The sequence below is a fragment of the Thalia democratica genome, chromosome 1 (assembly GCF_965202585.1).
Source record: "Thalia democratica chromosome 1, ktThaDemo2.hap1.1, whole genome shotgun sequence".
Classification (NCBI taxonomy): domain Eukaryota; kingdom Metazoa; phylum Chordata; class Thaliacea; order Salpida; family Salpidae; genus Thalia; species Thalia democratica.
The window spans coordinates 94,656,390-94,677,326 of NC_139165.1; the positions used below are offsets into that span (position 1 = coordinate 94,656,390).

The following is a 20,937-nucleotide window of genomic DNA, read 5'->3' on the forward strand; positions in this document are numbered from 1 at the left end:
TTTTTGTTAATACTTATTATTTATAGTTACTATAGATTTACAAAAAAAAATTAACATTATTAAAAAAAAAATTTTTTGTTAATTGTTTTGAGCCTGATTGCTAATCGATGATTATATTAAACTCTGATTAATAAATAAAGTATAAGTACCTTCATAGAGTAGCTTTAAGTGTTTTTGAAAAGACTAAAGCCTAAACTGTATATTGTTAAAAAAAGTCATTTAATTAAACATCGAAATACTTAAGTTAGTTTGTACGTAAGTTATTTTGAAAAAAAAGTTGAACTCCTTTTAAATTTATACCTTGCTTTTTTATAACTACTTTGTATTCAAATTCTAAAATTAGTACATTTTTTAGCTAAAATTTCAAAATGTCTCAGTTTGATAGAAGTGAATTAGTGTCTCTTGCTGAAATGTGTTATGAAAATGATCGTAATGAGGATGTAATTAGCTACATGAAACAAGTAATAAAAATGGGCACACCTCTTAACTTTGAAGAAAGAATTATGATTTACAACAGTTATCAAAACCTTAAACTTCCATATAAACGTTCTTTCGTTTCCTGTGATAACTGGAGAGTTGATAAAAAACTACAGAGGGAAATAAATCAGAAAGCACAATCAGAAATAAACAGGATATCTGATGATGCTATTGAATTGGTAAATAGTTATTGGATTAAAAGAGATACCAATATCGAAGCTGTTGCTGATTACAAATCCTTTTTAGCTGTTCAACATCAAAGTAAATATTTTGTTGCATCAGGGGAAGATAGAGAACTAGAACTGAATAAAGCGTCAATTCTTTATGAGGAATCATTTGATTTATCAAGTAAAAATCTCAATCCAGCTCTTCCGGTTGCAATTGAAGTTGCGTGTTTTTACTTTGACTTTCTTTTTTATCATCTTGGTTCAGTTGACAAAGCTCGTTCTATTGCTACTGATGCCTACGAAAGAGGTTTATCCGGGTTACCTGATTTGCCAGAAGAGTTAAAAGACGCAGCTAACGAAACACTAGAAAAACTAAAAGAAAGAGTTGACTGTTGAATTTAGTTAGTTTATGTGTATAGTTCTCGAAATATGTTGGTACATATTGATGCACAAACTTCTATATTGCTGTGCTTACTATTTTTATTTTTACTATATAAGTTTTCTTATGCGAGTTGTCGAGTTGTGTTTTTATTATTGAAACCTATTTCTTTTGTAATAATATTATGTTGCTTAGCTTCAACATTTTTTATAGGAAACTAGTTATAAAATTATCATTCTAATAAAAAAATGTTTAAGAGCTATTCCTATAACTATATAACATAAGCATTAAAAATTTTAGAATACTTATTAATAGTTTTTAGAGTACAACACTTAAATGCGAAGTTTAACATTGGTTAAAAAATGTTGATTAATTTTATTTTGAAGCTGAAAGAAATAAGTATGCAATATTTCATCATTGCCGAAGAAACATCATGTTTGTCAGAATAACCACTATTATATACAGAAAATAATTTTTGTAAATATAGTTTTTTAACAAAGTTCAGTTGAGTCGAACTTTTTATCTCTAAAAAGTAAATAAACTACACGCGGTTTGTCGATATCTGCATTTGAATCCAAATCTTTTTTCATCCGAGACTTAGTTGAGGTAAAAAAGTTTTTCATTAAAACACTTTTTACTATAGCCTGAATTTCTTGCAGAGTTTTATAAATCATATTTTGAAATAAAAATGGAAAATAAACCATATTAAAAAAAAACATATTTAATAGCAGTAACTGGTCAATAGATAGATTAAATAATTGTTTTTGCGGTTAATTAATACAAATCAATCCTTAACAAAATATAATAACTATATTTATGTCTGATATCAACTATTTACATTGATAAAAAACTATAATTTCTAAATTCAAAATTATAGTGTAATTTTGCTATCGAATTGTTATTTTTCAAAATGTTTTAAAAAGCTTGTAGAAATATTTTAAGTTCTTGGTCTTATTCGCTTTAGTATTAAACACTAGAAACATAGTATTAAATGTCAATCAAACATAGAAAACAGCGTTTTAAATTTGATTGCGTTTTTTACTGTTACATAGATTTCTGTTAATTTTATAGCTTTTTTTAATAGGAAGAAGTTATAATAAAAAAAAATAATTTAATAGTTTTTTATGATTTTTTTTTCAAACAATCAAACTAACATCTGTTAATTTATCCCATTAAAGAACATTTTAACTTAAAGTTTAGATACCAATTACTTTCTTTAAAAAACTTCTCAATGTTTATAATAGATGTTACTTAATTGCATATATATAGAAAACTTATTGCTGTACATTAATTAAAAATCATGTTCTTGTGAATTTTTTTTTAAAGAAAAACAAACTGGCATACAGGTTTTTTATTTTTGCGGTAATTTAATGTTATGAATAGATTAACAAACTTGTTTTTAACTTATGAATAGACATTTTTTAACTTCTTAATTTTAAATTAATACGGAAAAAAAAAATTTAAATTCAAAAAACCTAAAAGTAATTTTTAAAACCTGGAATTTTTTTTTAAACTTTAGCAATCCTGGCACTAGAACATACACATAATATTTCTATATTTAAGTATAGATGTAAGATAAAAAAAAAGACTTTTTTTCACTCTATTCTATGTCTTTTTTTCAACAATACACTACTATCCTTTTTTACATAGTTGACCGTTTTTGCATGCATATTTTTCAATTTATGTTTCCAGACAGGCACCAATGCCCGCACTGCAGCAAATCGTACCTGACCAAGTCCAACCTGAACAACCATGTGAGGAGCCACAACATGAGGGCCACGAGTGCGACGTCTGCCGGAAGGTTTTCGGCAACAAGATCCACCTCACGAGGCATTACAGGATGCACACCGTTAAGTAGTATGTCCTCGCTTATCCGGCCGATTTAAATGAAGAAGGAGATTTAGCAATTTTAGCTGATATAATGTTTTAGCTTTTAAGTTTAAAATCTTGTAACAAAAAGCATTTTCCTACCAATTGTAAACCTAAGTTTATTTTAAATTTTATCAAAAGCTTGTTTTGTTTATTTTCCGTTTGTTTTTATTATTTGTCCAGTAAAAAAATCAAAATAAATCAAATAAACATAAAGTTTAGAGTCAGTTTTAGTATGTGCATTACATAAAAATAGGTATATTATTGTGAATAAATAATTTGTTCTTATCCGGCAAAAAGCTAATCTCAACATGGCCGGAATAGCGAGAATACGTTTGTTATTAATATTAAAGTTTTTGTTATTTAGCGTTTGGAGCTGTTTTACTTTCTTACACTCAGGTCGTCAGGCATTTATTCTTCACGAAAGCTTAAGATTTATTTGGAAATAAGAAATGAAGTTTTATGTAAAATAGATGTTTGTAAATGTTTTCGAAACTGAAATTATAATTTAAACCAAGATTATATCAATCGACTTTTGAAATTGAATAAAACAATTCATTTTAGAACAAAAGATGTCAGTAGTAACTTTCCAAGTTTTTTTTATTGTTTGCATCTTTTCTAATAAATTTAGGTTTATTTTAAACTTAAGAAAGGCAAGTTAAACTCATATTTAGTTATTTTTGTGTTGTAACAGCTTGTAGGTGTTTAATAGATGTGGAATATTTAATTTTTTGAAAAACAACACGTTCTATACTCACTCACTAACTTCATTGAATGATATATAAAAAAATTGTTATATAAAGTATTTTAGACCATTACTGTTTTTAAAATAAGTAAAAAAAATATTTTATAACAAAGTAATGGACCATTGCTTTTATTATTATAATTATAATTTATTAATGAAAAGGTTATTATTGATTAACATTTGTTTATGGTCCATGAATGCTATATTTTACAATTTTTAAAGTCTTAATTAAGGACCAAAAACGTGCAAAAAAAAAAATTTTCTTCTCCAATAAAAAAACTTAAAAAATAAGTATCATTTTTTTATTTAAATTATTTAAGCAATACCTGAATGTATTTTTTTTGATATGATAAAAGACACCAAACATTTTTTATTAAATTTTTAAAATGCTTTTTATCTTTCACAGTTTATTTTGTAATTTTACAAACATCCAAATTTAATTTGATCAAAAACCATTTAAATCCCCTCGCGCCAACTGGAATAAATTCAGTTACAAACGTTTAGGATTATTTGATGAAAAAATAGTCAAAGTATTTACAAAATTATATTTTATTGGTAAGTCATGCTTGAAATTACTAGGTTTTCAAAGACTATAAAAAAAGTGTGATAAATTCTATGTTTAGGAAAACATAAAGTAGATTGTTTTGTAAAATGAGGTTAATATAATAAAAAGTATGCCTGTACTTTAAAAGCTTCACCAAATAAAGTTACAAATAGAACATAATTTTTTTTTCTGCTAATGGTATTTTCAAAGCTTTTAATATATTTTACGTTTTCTTTCAATGATAAAAATAAAACAGATAAGTAAACTTTATTATTTTTAACAGGAGAAAAGCCGCACCACTGTAAGATATGTGATAAGAGATTTGCTCTGCTTGGCGATTTGAAAAAGCACAGGTTGTCCCAGGGACACGTTAAAAAATGCGAGAAAATGGAATTATTTGGATTTAAATGACGTTGAATTAGTAAACGCTGATATATACTGTTTTTCAGCTATTAATTTGCCCTTTGTAGAAACTAAGAGTTTTAAAGTTGCTGTTTATAAAATAAACCTTTTAGCTAGCTATAAGTTTGTTTCAAACAGTTTAAAATTGGGATCACGCTCAGTTCCAACCTGAATCGATTCCCATCATATAAATTTCAACCCGGTAAATTCATTAAAAAAATAATAAAAGGAAAAAAAAAGTTACACAAACATAAAATTAATAATAAAAACTAAGTTATCGACCAAAGGTTAAGGGTAACAGTGATAGTAATAAACAAGAAAAAATAGTAAATAAATAAAGTTTCGGGTAGGAATCGATTCGGTGGGAATTAATTCAAGTGTGAATTGTGAGTATACCCATAAAATTTATAACTGTTTAGCAATTTTATATTTAAAATTTAGAAAAAAAAATTAGTTAGACATTTTTACTTGATAAAATAATTTTTCTTAACAAAACGCCGATTGTATTTTTAAACACTTTATTCTTTATATAGCTCTCAATTTTATATTGTTGTATTATCAAAAAACAAACAGTAGCTATTACTATTCTAAACTGTTCATTAGAAAATTATGTTTTACTTCCCTTAACTATAATACAAAAACTTCAATGTTTTTTTTAAAAGTTGTTGTACAGTTGAATTGCTTTCTTTTGAAATCTTTATTTCTATTTTTCTACAATAAGTTGGATTTTTTTTTTAATATAGTCCACTGCAACGTTTCAGTAATTTTGTTTAGATGCCTATTTCAGTGAATTTAAGTTTTGATGTGTTTCAAAATTATTTATTTTTACGTTAACTTCCACTGGCTTACCAGTATCAAAAATATATTACTCTTGTTAGTTAAAAAGTAAAACTTGTATAGAACTAAATGAACTAAGCTTAACTAAAATAAATTTAAAAGTATAATGTATAACTATTAAAGTATATATAATATAAGTTAAAAAATAATTAGTGTACATCTTCAAATGTTATATAAAAAACAAATCTAAGTACAAATTTTGTTAATAAAATTTTCACACGCACAGCGATTAAGTTGATCTTTTCTCCTTTAAAATACAATTTGCAACCAGTACTGTATTTAGAAAAATAGTAAGTATGAGTCAGCAGTAAATTACATTGTTGAGGAACTTGTTGAAAAATAGTTGTTCTATGTTTTTGGATCTCACAAAGGCTTTTAATACGATTTATCATTAAATTTTAGTATCAAAATTTAAATGTCTTTAAGTGCACATCCCCCCCACCCTTTGCTGCTAATGGCCTGCTGAGTATCTATCATGGCCCACTTTGGAAAACCCTGGTCTAAACACACTGCTTAAGTGTTTTAATTTTAATCTACAGTGCAAAAAATATACACAATCAAACAACAACGAACCCAAACTAAAACCCGGATGTATTCCAAAATTCAGGGTCAGAAACAACATTATTTAAACAGTAGACTAGCTTCTATCTATCAAATAACATTCAAAATTTAAATGTTCTAAAATAAAATTTTGAATGTTATTTGATAGATAGAAGCTAGTCTACTGTTTAAATAATGTTGTTTCTGACCCTGAATTTTGGAATACATCCGGGTTTTAGTTTGGGTTCGTTGTTGTTTGATTGTGTATATCAATGACATATTTTAGCTTAAAATGTTAAATCGGGATTGTTTTCAGATTGAGTTATATACATTAAAATTCTGGTTTTGTGAATGAGTATGGAGTTAGAGAAAGTTGATGAATGTCCGTGTAAAAATAGATGGTTTATTAAATACTGAAAGAAAAAGTTTTTGCCTTTTACTAGAACTGTAATAAAGAGCGAATTCAGTTTTAAGGTTAATTGATTTGTGATTGAGCCGAGCGAAAGTGTTAAACATTTAGACGACTGAATTGGAAAGAAAATTCTGAGTGCCCTACATATAAACTTTTGAGAAGTTGTTCTATGATGTCAAAATTGAGTTATTATTTTGATATGATTACTTTAAAAACGGCTATTGCAATTTGTTATATTCTACATTGTATATCTGTTTGGGGTGATGCTGCTAGTTAACATTTGAAGACAACTGTTAGTATGTAATAGAAAATCGTAAGGTATGTTTGTCGAGTGCTTGCGCTGACTCAAAATAAGTCTTTGTTTGTGAAAACTGGCATTTTGAAATTTATTGAGGTGTTTAGTTTGTGGACTTATGCTGAATACTTTGAGAGGATTTGAGGTTGACCACAGTTGATTTACTACAGTAAGTACAGTTCATACACACAATACCAGACAATCGGAAATTAATAACTTTGTATTTTGAAGACCTAGAACAAGGATTTGCCTTAACTTCTTAAGTATTAGGGTCATCAGTTGTGGTCTAGTGTTTCAGAAAAATTAAAAAAGGATGAGTTATTTTTGTCGAGTCAGTATACTTGGTAAATTTAGGATGCTTCTTATCAGTATTTTGTGTTTCATGCAGATGTTGCTGTGTTTAGTGGGTATTTGTCATGTGTTTATCTTGGTATATGCATTGTTAGTTTTGTGTATGTTTACTCTATACTATGCTTTACTAGTTCTGGTTTTTTGATAAGGACAGCTAACAAATGTAAATTTATTAGTATGCATATTTACTTTTTTTCTAATATGTTTTATTTCTTTTTTTATACAATTTTTCTTTTAATTTCGTTTTCTAAGCTGTTTAGATTATAATTTAACGATATAAGGCTTAGAAATATAAATTTTGTTGTATAATTTATTTATCTTTGTGAGTGTTACTGCAGTAAAATAGTTGTATAATACTCTTTTGTGAAATATTCTTTAAAGGTTAATGTGTTAATTGTAGTAAAAGTTTATATAATTTTCCAACAACTGGTCGTGTGTTCACTCTGGTGACAGTGATCCTACGGTCGGATCGTCGGTATTATTTTTCGTTGTATCTCTGTGAACTTGGGGATTTGACCTTCCTAATTTTCCCGCACTTTGAGGTTTTAGCCTTGTGAGTGTTCTCAAAATGGCGTGCTGCCAAGGTTTTATTTGTTAAAATAATAGCTTTTGTTTATCTTCTAAAACTTAATTAAAAGTTGAATGTTAGCTGGGCAGGTAAAATTGCACGCTAGCTTTTGCCCCGAAAGCGTTTGTCGTTACAAAAGGACTAATAGAATTTGAGACTAATGGTTTTAAATAAATCAAGTTGTAAACATAATAACTAAGATACTACTCTAATCTGCTTATAATTTCTTAAATTATTAAAATTAACAATTCTAGAATAGTTTTAAGTTCTTTAACTAATTCTTTGTGAAAAGAGAGAATTTTTCATACTAAAAACGTGTTTAAAATTCAGTACCAAAGAAAAATTAATTTGGAAAAGAATTTCGCATTTTAGAAACTAAGGTAAAGTCAGGTAAAGGGTTAAAGGTTTTTTTCAAGTCTTGAGAGTTTGTTTTTATTTCAGCTTTTTAATGTGACAATATAATTATTATATGAGTCTACTTGTTTTTTTTGGTTTTAATTCTATTTGGATATAATTATCAAACGATGGTTTCTTTATTGAGTAACCTATCGGTTATTGTCTCATAGACCACTCTAATATTTCAATAACAAATCATTTGCAATTATATTAATCAAGAAATATTGAAAGTTATAACGAACAAAACAAAGAATAATGTTTTTTTAGCATATCTCATTACTTTTACAATATTACTCTAGTACGAAATTTACTATTTATTTTATAACTTTTGAGAAGTTTTTGCAGTTGAAGATCCATAAAAACAACAAACAATTTTTGTGAGGCTGTTACTGTTTTAAAAGTTACACACATTGAAATATTTTTTTAAGTATTTTATTACTAATTAATTAGTAATGATTAATTGGGTGGGTAACTTTATAGTTGTGCATGTAAAGAACGTTCTAATATATATAGACTTTAATATTATAAAAAGTAACCTTCAAAACATTTTCAACAACTAAACATTCTTTATGTAAACGAGCTAAAATATTTTTAGTATTTAGAAAGATGTCATTAATTTTACTCAAAATAAAATTTTTAAGTTCTAGAATATTATTACATTAACTTTTCTGCACACCCTAACAAAATAACATTGGTTGCTCTGGTACACGCCAATTTTAAATAGTTTTTTTGCATATTTAAAACAGTATTATTTTTTTCATTCTTGATAAAGTTTATTAACTTTAAGAATTTTGTCGAAAAGTAAACAAACAATTAGTAGTAAGCACAACTAACTATATAATAAAGATATATTTAGTTTGATTAAAAACAGAATATTAGTATTTGTAAAGAACAAATGTATATTATTATTTTTTAAACCTGTGTCAAAAAAAAACCTTAAGCTTTGATATTTTTTGCTTGTTAGGTAATAAAAGCACGGTTTATTTCTTGTTTATTACAAGATTTAAAAAACATCTAAAAGGTTTATCAATATGAAACAGGAAGAACATATTTAAAATAACTAACATTTTATATCTAATAGTAATTTTTTTGAAACTGGGCAGTAAAAGAAAATGAATTTAAATTTCTATTAATTACACTTGGTATTTGTAGTTAGTACAAGTTTTAAAATAAAATGTTTCTTATGTAATTCGGTTCTTAATGTAAAATGCGTTTTAAAACAAATTATATGTTAAATCCATGTTTTTCAAATATTTTGAAGTAAGGTGTTAACATTTTTTTTTTAATAATTCGAAATACTTTTTTTAAGAGTGTAATAAAGAAAGTATCAAAGTTATTGTACAAAAACTTGTATCTTTTTTATTTTTTTATAAATTACAACTTAAACTGAAAACGTATAAGATGTGAAAAGAACCTTTTTAAATATGAATTTTTTTTAAAAAGGTAAAATGTTTTTCAATAAGTCTTATTGTTTATTTTTCAACTCTGTTATAACAGCAAGCTAATGCTACCATATTTAGAGTAAGATAAAAAAATGTTAAATTTAAAGGGTATTCTATTGTTACTTTTCAAATTACGCTTAAATATAAATGAACTTTATTAACAAAGTCCTAAGTATTTTCATGTCTAAATGATTTTTTTTTCTTTTAATCAATAAGTTTAAAAATGGATAATACAATTGAAAATACTAAAAAGCTTAGAAAGTTTTGTAAAAACAGTCTTTTTGTATAATATTATTAAAGTTTTTATTGATAACAAATAGGATTAAATAAAAGGACTTTGTAATTTCTAGCGACATTAAAAGTTAGTTTGTACTATTACAAAAAGAAGAATGGAATAACTTACAATTAACTAATCTTAGTTGCGTTGATCAAAGATGTCCTACCTCTTTTTACAAGCCGAGGAAAACTTTAAACACAACTGTTTACGTTTTACAAAACACTTAAAAGTTTAATTTAGTTAAAAAAAAAAAGATAGAATAAAAGTACAAGAAAAAATTGTTTATATTATTACAACGTTGCGGCTGTAGTATAAAAACTAAAACTGCGAACTAAAACTATATACATATAATAAAAAAGTAGTATAAAAACTAAAGCTGCGGAATGCGGCCTGCGAACATTTTTGTTTTCGAAATTCGGCCCGCTTCAACCAAATTCCTGCCGACCACTGCTCTAACTTATCATAAATTTTAATAAAATAAAAACACTTATATTGTCATAATTATTTTTTATTTATCCTCTTTACGCTCTTCTTTCCAACCTCCTTCTTCTCTTTTCTATTTCAACGCAGTTGTCGCCCCTGCACAAGCACGTGAGATCTCGGAAGTACTCCGCACCGTAGTTGATGAAGAGCTCTTCTCCCACCTTGATTTCCCGCATCGCCACCACCCAGTTTTTCGGCACCCCGTCGATTATTTCCGAGAAAACATCGCAGTTTTCCTTGTCGCAGTCGTGATTGATGAACCTGCAAAATTATTTAACTAAACTAGTTGTTTGATTTATTTTAGTGGTTTTATAATAAAGCAAATAAAGCAGTAGTGCTTTTTAAAAGTGAAGGAGAGAAAACTAAATATTCGTGATACTGTTTATTTGAAAGATATGGAGTACAAACTACAGCAACGCAGATTAGAGTTGTGTTGCACAAAACCTTTTGGCTTAAAAAGTATACATAAACAAAAAATTAATCTTTTATAGGATGGGGAATTAAAGATTAATAAAACTATCGGTTTTATTTGATTCAATGGTTTTCTTTTTTAATTTAATTTTTGCTTTAAGATTATTACAATTATTAAAATATTTAATTATTTTATATTTTAGTAAACACCTTGTGTGGTTGCCCATGGTGCCGGCGTCTATCACCAGTCCTGGTATCTTGGTATCGTAACTGTAGTTTGACATGTTATGCGCTTTGTAAATACGATATCTCCTTATCTCCTCTTCTTTTGTAATAAGCTCCCCAGTGTACTCTCCGACAACAGTGCCTAATTATAAATAAAGAGTAGTAAAATAAATAACTTATATAATACCATACTTTTAATAAATTGTTTTTAGTATTATAAAAGAAATAAACCTGTTTTGCATATAATAGCTGTTTAAAAATAACTGTTTGTATGAAATTTTTCTTGTTCTAATTACTTAATACTTTTATAAACCTCAAGTATGTTTATGCTTGCATTGTTTAATATTACTCCCTGATTTGGTTTATTTATTGTTCAAACCACAACTTGAAATTACGAATTTCTCGTGAAGTAAAACCACTTAGCTCTATTCACTAACACAGTTTACACTTTAAAAATTCTAAACAACAAAATAGTTTCAAACGAACCTTTCGAAATCAATATTTTGGCGAACAATCCGTAACCAAATTCAACCTTTTTCAACGTGAACATGAATTCCGGGAACAATTGAACCACTGGGTTCTGTTGGTTGCCAAAAATAAATTCCGCATTTTTCTCTCTGAAATTCCAACTTTGCACAATTTTTTTCGCGTCCACTTCAATTCCCCTTCCCACCACCAGTTGGTTGGTCCAGACAAAGTGGTTGTTTGACTTGTAGTGATCACTATCAATATCTCGCATTTCTTCCTTCCAATCTCCACCGAAGTCTTTGTTGCGCGTCAGCTGGATGTTCGATTTTCTTTTCGGCTTCGGCCAGTCGTCGGTGTTCTTGACGTACATCGGCGCAAAATGCATCAAGTCGACCTCCTGCGGACTCCCGGGTGCGTTTTCCCCGCCCTGGTCCATGGCTTCCTCTTCTTCGTCGTCACTTTTGCCTCTGGAGCGACTTACTCGGGGAACTTGTCTGATTTCTTGCAGCGGAGGACTGATGGAAGGACGTTGTCTGCCATTCGCAATGCTTCTTTTAAAAACTGATTCGTCTTCATCGCTGTCATACGCGTCGCTGTCGAACTCCGATTGCATGCTGAACGGTATGTTTCTGTTGGAACGGCTCATCTTGTTTCAAACTGCTTCACACTTTTGAAGCGGCCACGACTTTAATAAGTAGTAAAAACACGGAAAATTTTTTTTTACAGTTTAAAAAAAAATTTAGCGTTTTTGTTACGTCATATTTGTGTCTATTGTTGCTAATTTTCTTTTTAAAAGTTTTTTGTTTAAAAAAGTATTCTAAAACATCTAACTATCTTCTGTTCCAAATTTTTATCTTTTCAAAAAATATTTTAAGATGTTTAATTTAATCTGTATGTTTTTTAAGTTGCAATTTTTGGTGCTGCGAGATTTAAAATTAAAAGATTAAGTTTTCTATTAATGTATTTAAGTCTGCTAATATTTTGTTTGTGTTTGTTCAACTTTCATAATTTCGTTGAAGTGTGTTAGTTTAGTAAAAAAAAAGTACCGTTCAAATTTGTTACTATTATACATTCTAGTGAACTTGTTTCGCTGGGACCTTTATTAGCAAACAAAAAACTATTCAATATATTCAAGTCTCCTTTTTTTTACAATAAATGCTTTTAAATACACATCAACAAAATAAAGTAATTAAAGGTTTTTTGAAAATATTAGTTTACTTTTCTATGATTAAGTTTCAACCAGTATTTTTACAACCATCATAAACAAAGTTGAGATTTTTCGTACCATCAGTAATAAATAAAACACATGACAATAAAAACAGCATCTGAGACAACCTACGACCGGTTTCGCCCTTATTAGGACTCATCAGGCAGGTACAGTCGCGAGAAACTTTTTTAAGTGATTAAGTTTATAAACTTGACTTTATTAGAACTTAACTACAAACACTAGACGGCTAGTAGTTAAACTGTGTTTAAAGTTTGTTCCGAATTCGTCTATTAAAACTTTTAACTGTTGAAGTTATTTAAAAAGTCAACGTTGTACAGACCAGCGGTAGTAAACTGTGGCGCGCGAATAAAATTTAGAAACATATACAAGTCATTCTGAGGTTAGGAATGAAGAGCAAAAAATTTTATCCGCACCTTTAAAGGAAGCTAGTTTTAAATTTGAATAAGAGTAAACACTAAAGCAAATACGGCCCGCATTTTTTTTTATGAAATTTGACCTACGACCCGACAACCGACCCCTGTTCTAGATATTCGCAGTCAGGGGCATCGCGTGGGGTAGAACGCTGAAGCTATTGCTCCGCCTAGAAAAATAAATCAAAATAAAGAGAAAGAGTACAAAAAGTTTCAGGTTAAGAAACTATAATTATTAAGATTGAAACCAGAGATTGTTGGCACACCATTTACCAAGGGTTTGTTTAAAAGGGAAGGGTGTTTAATGGTTGACTCGTGGCTAAGAGGTCTATGGCTCTGAATGCGAGCACTCTTAGCCCGAGTTTGAATCATAGTGTCTGGAAGACACTCTGGATTTGGACTGGCTCAAGACATAACTTAAATTTACTTAAACAAAAACTATTTATTAATATAAAATACAAAGCAGTTGGGAATTACAAATTACATATACTAAAAACTCAAAAGTAAACCAATTTGCAACAAAATATAAAAAGCTTAAAATGAATAAAGTAGCTAAAATTAGACAAAAATTACAATAAAAAATTAGGTTTTAAAAAATCAATAAAATTTTATAAACTGTTCTAGAATTTAATTTTAAATCAATATTATCACAAATAAAGAAAACACTAAAATTTGTCTAATGTCACACTCAGTAACTTGGTATTCAAAAGTCAATAAAATTTTAACTAGCACACAGGAAAAGGTGAATCTACTGGATGACAATCAACTCCACTCCATTTTTTTCTCAGAACTCAGACTCCTATCTCTGACAATGCCTCAGCTCATAGTGATGACAGTTGTTATAGCAACCAATTTAAAATTTCTTGTAGTATAACTTGTAAACATCTCATTTGTTGTTGTTTATAGCTTGCCAAACAACAGAGTGTTTCCAATTGAAAAAAGAATAGTATAATTAAATAACGTTCCGTTACAAGATAAAGTAATTTTCTGCTTAAAATATCCTTTTTTTATTACTACTTTGAAATATTAAAAAAAAATTTCTAAAATTACAAATTGATGTAGTTTAAATATATAAAAGTGTTGAATTAATTTAATAATATAAGTTATAAGTTGGGATTTCTTTAGATTTCAACACGTTAACAAAAATTCAACGCGACACCACTGGTTACAATCACGTTCACATAGTGTCCTCAGTCTGACTGACTCTCAAAATTAGTAAATTGAGCGTGGATGGTGTGACTTTTCATTACAAACTCAATACTTTCAGGAGTCGGTTTTATGTAAATTTATGCATAAAAGTCGCCTTTTTTTTTGTATTTTATCAAAAACGAGGTTGACATCCAAAAACTCTAATTAGTCACCGTCTTTATTATTAAAGTTTCTCTAAAAATAAGGTTTATATTTTGTTTTTCATTTCAATCGGCTTTTAACTTTATCTGCAACTTTTATTGCCTCAGCTAAAAAGACAATATCTTGAAATTAGCGTTTGAAGAGTTTTGTCGTTTTTATAGTAGTTGCAATCAACATCATAACGTGGTACAGTGTAATATGTAGAATTGACATTAAGTTGTTGTAACCAGTTTATTTAGGTTGAGTAAAAAAAAGGTGTTGCCGTTTTAAACAACAATGTTTTCAAGACAGAAAATGGTGACAACGTTTTGAATACTTCTGATTTCTTTTGCGCGTTAAGCATTTTCGACAGCATTAGAAGTACTTGCTTTCATTAGCTCTTAACATAGGTTAGGGTAAAAATATTGTACGTTTGCAGCTACTAAGTAAAGAGGTTTAGTTTTTTTGTTTTGTTGTTTAAATAATTATTCATTTACCTAATTCATCTTATTATGTTTTACTATCTTTGCAATACTCGTATACTTTTTGTTTACAGGTTTTTATTTCCGTTTGTCCGAAAGGATTTTTTTTAATTAGTTACTATAGTGGTTTTAATTCTACTTACAGACCGAACGTTTTAATTTTTTAATTTAGTTTGCTTAAGTTCAATGACTTTTATAGTTACATGCGTTAAAAACTAACTCTCGAAAGTGCTAAAAACTGTTTGATGTGCTAAATTGTTTTAAAAAAAAAAGAATCCTTCGATTGCTTATTTATCTAATGCCAGTTTGAAAAAATATCAATACACTTTGATCTGGACAGATATTAGATTAAAGATTTGTATTTTTGTATACTAAAGTTTGTCAAGAAATATTTAAGTAAAAAATTCAGAATGAAAAGTTTTTCTTATCTGAAAAAATAATTGTGTATAATTATTTTACTGAATTATTTTTACTTTAAAAAAGCGACAGTATGCCTCAATTAGAAATAGTAAAAAAAAACTTCTATTTTAAAAGCTACAAAAATTAATTAGAGTTTTTTATTTAGTAAATATATTTGATTGAAAAAACAAAAAAAAAACTTTTAAATACATCTTAACTATTAAAACATTGACTTTTGACCAGACAAATACGGTTTCAAATCGAAACGTAAACATAAGAAAACATCAAAAAAAAACAGTTTTGCTTTATTTCCGGTCTGGATTAAAGTCAAAGGTAAGAAGCTGTTTAAAACTCAAATAAAGTGCAAACCAACAGTCATATAAATCTAAATATTAGCATGAAAACAAAACAACAAGCTGCTTTAATTTCTAAGTTAAAGTTGTTTTTAAAATTTCATACAACTTTTGCTTTGATATTGATAATTAGATAATTACAAAAATGTAAATATCAAAATCATAAGACTATTAAAATACTTACACCTAGAGGTAGTCCCTTCTAAACTAAGTCTGCAATATCTTAGAGGGTAGCGTAATTTAAAAAATTGTTCAATTAATACAAAATAAAAAAGCATTTTTGCAAGAGAACAACTACTTAGTATGAACTTGTGTACCGAAAATCAAGTTAAGAGCAGTATTCAAAATATTTAAAGTTAAAAAGTTAAGTTTTATTTAGTTTTATTTGTAGTTTTCAAGCTAGTTATACGTTGCTGGTCGTATCCGGGCCGCGGGCCATCGGTTGCCCAATCCTAGTTTAAATTGCGATATGTTTTCAAGCATTAATGTAAGTTTAACAATCAAAATAAAAAAAAAAGTATGAACTATATTGGTCTACTAATGTAAATAAACTAAACATATTTGCAAATATTTAAATTATTGATAGGTATCAAGTTTTAAGTAATTATTGCAATATTAGATGAAATAATGTTTTGTAATGTATTTTTTGGTTCTGTATAAACCAAATTTATTACTATTCCAACTAATTAGTATTTATAATTATATTACATCATAGGAAATAATACTGATTTTGGACATTGTATTTGATTTCCTTTTCATTAAATAGATAACTTCAATGTCTAACCTTTACCAATAGTAATATTGGTTGTTGAATTTTTGCAGAGAATCTTGTAGATGCTGAAAAATTATGATACTTTATAACATTTGAAAAAACTACATATTATTCAGGATAGTTTAATGTAACTCATGGAGTAATTTTTATAACTCAAGGTGGCAACCCTAAATCATGTAGAAACTTTCACATCCTATTTAGTATTCTTTTTAGACCAACTTTTACTATTTTTTTATTGATGTATATTATTTGTTTGTTAAAGTTGTTTTCTATCAGGTCTAATTAAATATGCTTTATTATAATTTCTACAGGCTAGAGTTTTTTGAATTAAATGGTGTCTTTTCAACTTTTAATCACAATTACACTTTTGAGAACTTTAATTATACAAACAATGAATAATGTATATTAAAACAAAAACAGTAAAAACTTGATGTAAAAATTCCTATAGAGAATCTTTAAAAATTTCAACTATTTTTACATCCAGGGTTGCCACACACTCAGGGAATTCAGGGAAACTCAGAGAATTCAGGGAAACTCAGAGAATTCAGGGAAACTCAGGGAGTTTTGATTTTTTTTTTATAACTCAGGGACTTTTGTATCATCAGGAAACTGGATTTTTGTAATCAGTAAAATTTAAAGATCTTTTAAAAAATATCAGGGAATTTTTTTTCTAGACCTAGAATGAGAAGATTTAGTCAATCCAGTTTCAATATTTTGTTCAAAAAAGCTGATTTTGTTTATTTTTAAGTGCTTATTTAGAAATTTTTTAGCCTTGCGGCTTTTTCTTCAATATTCTTAGAATTAAGATTGTAATTTTTTAATAAGTAATAAAATATTTAATGTTTTGAAAAAAAATCAGGGAAACTCAGGGAAGTTTAAGGTTACTCAGGGAAGTTTCTGTTCACTCAGGGAAGATTTTTTGACTCGAAGAATGGCAACTCTGTATATCTCAAAAGTTACTTTGAATTTTGTTAATGGTTAAAAGCATTGAATAAGCAAAATTGTAGTATACTTTTATGCTAGTTCTAAGTTTTTGTACAAGTATTTTTGTATAATAATATTACTTCAAACTTAGATTCTGTTATATACAACTATTACAAAAGTATCAGTATTGTTTTGGTAAGTAATTTTATAACCAGAATTGTTATTTTATTTAAACAAATTTTAACATTTGTGGTTTTGTTTTGAACAACCATAAATTGATAATATTTAGTGTTTTTTTAATTCCATAGTTTTAAAATCTGTGGAGATTTCTTAAGCTTTGATATAGTGAAATAGTTCAATTATTTTTACTTATGTAATCCATATATGTATATATATCTTATTTGAAAATATTTGATACTATTATATTTTTACTTATATTTTTCAGTTTAAAATGTTATAAAACAAATATGATAAATTAATTTCAAGATATTCACCTTAATATCTTTCAAACTAGTAGTTTTTTCATTAATCAAGATATATGGTTAACAAAAACAACAAAGTTTTGATAAATGCGATGATCATGTGAAAATTGTATAATTATAATATTTTCTAAAAAAAAGTTCAAAATTATGTTAGTATCAAATAACTTTTTGTTTAGTTTCAATAAATGGTTTAAATAAAAGTATAATTAAAAGTTCTTAATATCCAGGTATCTTTATTTTTTTGATCTGAAAATTACTAGTAACTTATTTAAGGTCTATTTATTTATTATCTGTTAACATCATACTATGTTTTTATTTTTAATTCAACAGATAAAACTTAATTAAGAATAAAAGTTAATCAAGACCAGTAGCAATTTTCTTTATGTAGTAACATTAACATCCCACTAAAGTTCTTTTCTTTTGTAGTTTTCACAATGAAACTTGACGATTTTGTCCATAGAACAAACCAACCAAATTATAGCACTCAATTGTCAAGTAGGTAATTTATTAAAAGTTCTAATTACAGAAAAAGATTTAATTTTATTAAACTCATATTAAAATTAGACTTGTGCTTTTGTGCTTTATCATTCAATGTTATGTTGATCTAAAAAATAAACCTAAATAGGAGAAAGAAACTTTTTAAGTTTATTTAAGTTTAGCTAACTTTATTTCAATTAAAAATGTCAGCCTTATAGTTTTAATCTATTTGAAAAAGGTATTTAAATTGCGGGGTGTTAAACTTTTAATAAATTTTTCAATTAGCAGTTAATTTAAACAATTATTCTTGTTGAAATTAATTTTTTGGAAAATTTATTAAAAGTTTTTCTCACATCAGCCTCCCATCGGCACACCCTGGTAACTATGCACGTTGTTGTCATGCAAACTATTTTTTTATTAAACTGAATTCTTACTCTGCTAACAAAAAAGATTTGAAAGTAATCGTTAATTGTATTTTTTAACAAGCTCAAATCTTGTTTTAGAGATAATATTTTTTTCGGACAACAATGTGTGTAGGCTAATGATGTGGGCTGTACATTTGTATATATAATGATTTTTTTACTTTGTCAGTTTTTTTGCCTTGTATATTAAGAGTGTTATAACCCTGAAAAATAGGGTTCTCAGTCCCTAAAAAATTGTGTATTGTATATATGTTGTTTTTTTTTTTGCAATTTATTTGAACAACATTTTTATTGATGCCCAAATGCAGGTTTGAGAAACTTTCATTTTTAAGTTTCTTTGTATAAATATTTTTATTGCTTCTGATAAACCTTTAGTGGAAAAACTTCTATAAGAGGGTTCTCAGTCCCTAAAAAATTGTGTCTTGTAAATATATTTTTCTTGTTTTTACCAAAGCCGCACTCATGATGCTAAAATGCAGGTTTGCAGGAACTCATATTTGTCAAGTAGTGTTCCTCAGTATAAATTTGATTTTATTGTTTTTGAACAACCTTTAGTGTATGAAATTTCTATAAGAGGGTTCTCAGTCCCTAAAAAATTGTGTCTTGTACATATTTAACTTGTTTTTGTTTGTTTCTATACATCTTTAGTGTAACACATTTTAATATAGGGTTAATCACGCCAATTCGATCATCAGACCACAAGTTTCGGAAGACTGAGACCGGTTTCGTCCTTATTATGACTCATCAGTCAGTCACAACTAATGATGTACCGGACCCACAATATCGGGTCCGGCCGGACCCGGATCCGGACTTTTTTTTCAAGTTAGAATCCGGCCGGAACCGGACCCGGACTTTTTTTCAAATTAGAATCCGGCCGGAACCGAACCCGGACTTTTTTTTCAAATTAGAATCTGGCCGGAACCGGATCCGGACTTTTTTTTCAAATTAGAATCCGGCCGAATCCGGATATCAGACAAAAATGGCAATATCCGGCCGGACCCGGACCCTGATAGTGAGTTCGATACATCACTAGAATAAACTAGCCTGAGTCAGAATGAGGTTTTTAAAAACTGAAAAAAAAGAACTTTAACCTAATAATAAGTAGATCAGCTATCCACAAGGTTTACAAATTTAGGTTTTCAAATCAAGTTCCTAAACCAAATACACTAGAAAATTACCAAATATTGAAAACTGGATCAGCTCAAACTCATTCAAATTTAAAAGAAAACTAGCCTGAGCTTTAATAAAAAACTAAACTAGCCTGAGGCAGTCCAAGATTTTCTAACATTCCCAAAATTTTTCAAACTAGCAGGGTTGTCACTGTTTAAGTCAATAAAACTAGCTAGAGTGAGTATAAACAAGCCTGAGTCAGAATGAGGTTTTTAAAAACTGAAAAAATTATTTAATCTAATAATCAGTAGAACAGCTAGCAAAGGTTGACAATTTGGTAGTAAAGTTGTGGACTGATTGTGGTACACTTAACTTATTAGTACTACCCATCATAATTAAATCCTACCTTATTTAATTAATATCTAACAAACACTAAATTCTAACTGAGGCTACTTTCTATAATCAGACACGACAGTTTTGAGTGATGAATCGTTTATATAAAACACAACAAGAAATACTAGCATATACAAAATTATTAATTACTTTGGTAACACTTTAAAAACTAGAAGCTTTTAAATCTAATAAAAAGACTTAAAATAATAAACTAAAAATAAAATAAAACTTTTAGTAAACAAGAAACTGTAAAATTTTTAATAAACTATTAAACCAGGCTTAAATATTAAAACAATTAAACACCAGTTGAAATATTCATTTACCAAAAAATTTCACAAAAAAGTTCAGATATTTTCGTGCTTCAAGCTGCACACCAAACTAACTAACTGCTTACATATAAACTGCCTGTCATGTTCTGATGTTTTGTTGCATCAGTATTTAGTTTGAAACATTTCGTCATATGGTTCTCATTGGCTCGTACATTCATCCGTATTAACTCTAAATGTTCTCTGAGCTCAACTTTAAACAATAAATAATGCAAGTATTCATTTTAAAGTTTTCAATTTTACAACAAATGTAAAGAGTTGCATTTCTGAAGTGTTTATTTCATAGTTTAAATGTAAACAAATGTAAATTAGTCACGTGTACATAATGAGCCAATCACGGTAGGTGTTTAATTTTAACTGACGAAAATGACTTTTATTAATTTACACAGGATTTGTTTTTTAAAAAGTACTTTTAAGTTTGCTCTTTTCTACTAACTAGATCCGGGTCCGGCCGGACCCGGATCCGGACTTTTTTTCAAATTAGAATCCGGCCGGAACCGGATCCGGACTTTTTTTTCAAATTAGAATTCGGCCGAAACCGG

The 20,937-nt window shown here is 27.8% G+C and overlaps 1 protein-coding gene across 1 annotated transcript; it reads left to right on the forward strand.

Moving 5' to 3' along the window:
• Window positions 1-368: 368 nt before the first annotated feature.
• Window positions 369-2,881, forward strand: LOC145841518 (14-3-3 protein beta/alpha-like). The gene is made up of 2 exons (XM_082948880.1): window positions 369-1,028; window positions 2,720-2,881. Exons 1-2 carry the CDS (start codon window positions 369-371, stop codon window positions 2,879-2,881), a joined length of 822 nt encoding a protein of 273 aa, XP_082805006.1.
• Window positions 2,882-20,937: the final 18,056 nt, after the last annotated feature.

What these genes read in the sequence shown, in the direction of transcription:
- LOC145841518 (XM_082948880.1), top strand. Translation starts at nt 369, where the DNA reads ATGTCTCAGTTTGATAGAAGTGAATTAGTGTCTCTTGCTGAAATGTGT. An exon ending in TAGAAAAACTAAAAGAAAGA is followed by an intron (nt 1,029 to 2,719) that starts GTTGACTGTTGA and finishes GTTTCCAGACAG; the next exon opens with GCACCAATGCCCGCACTGCA.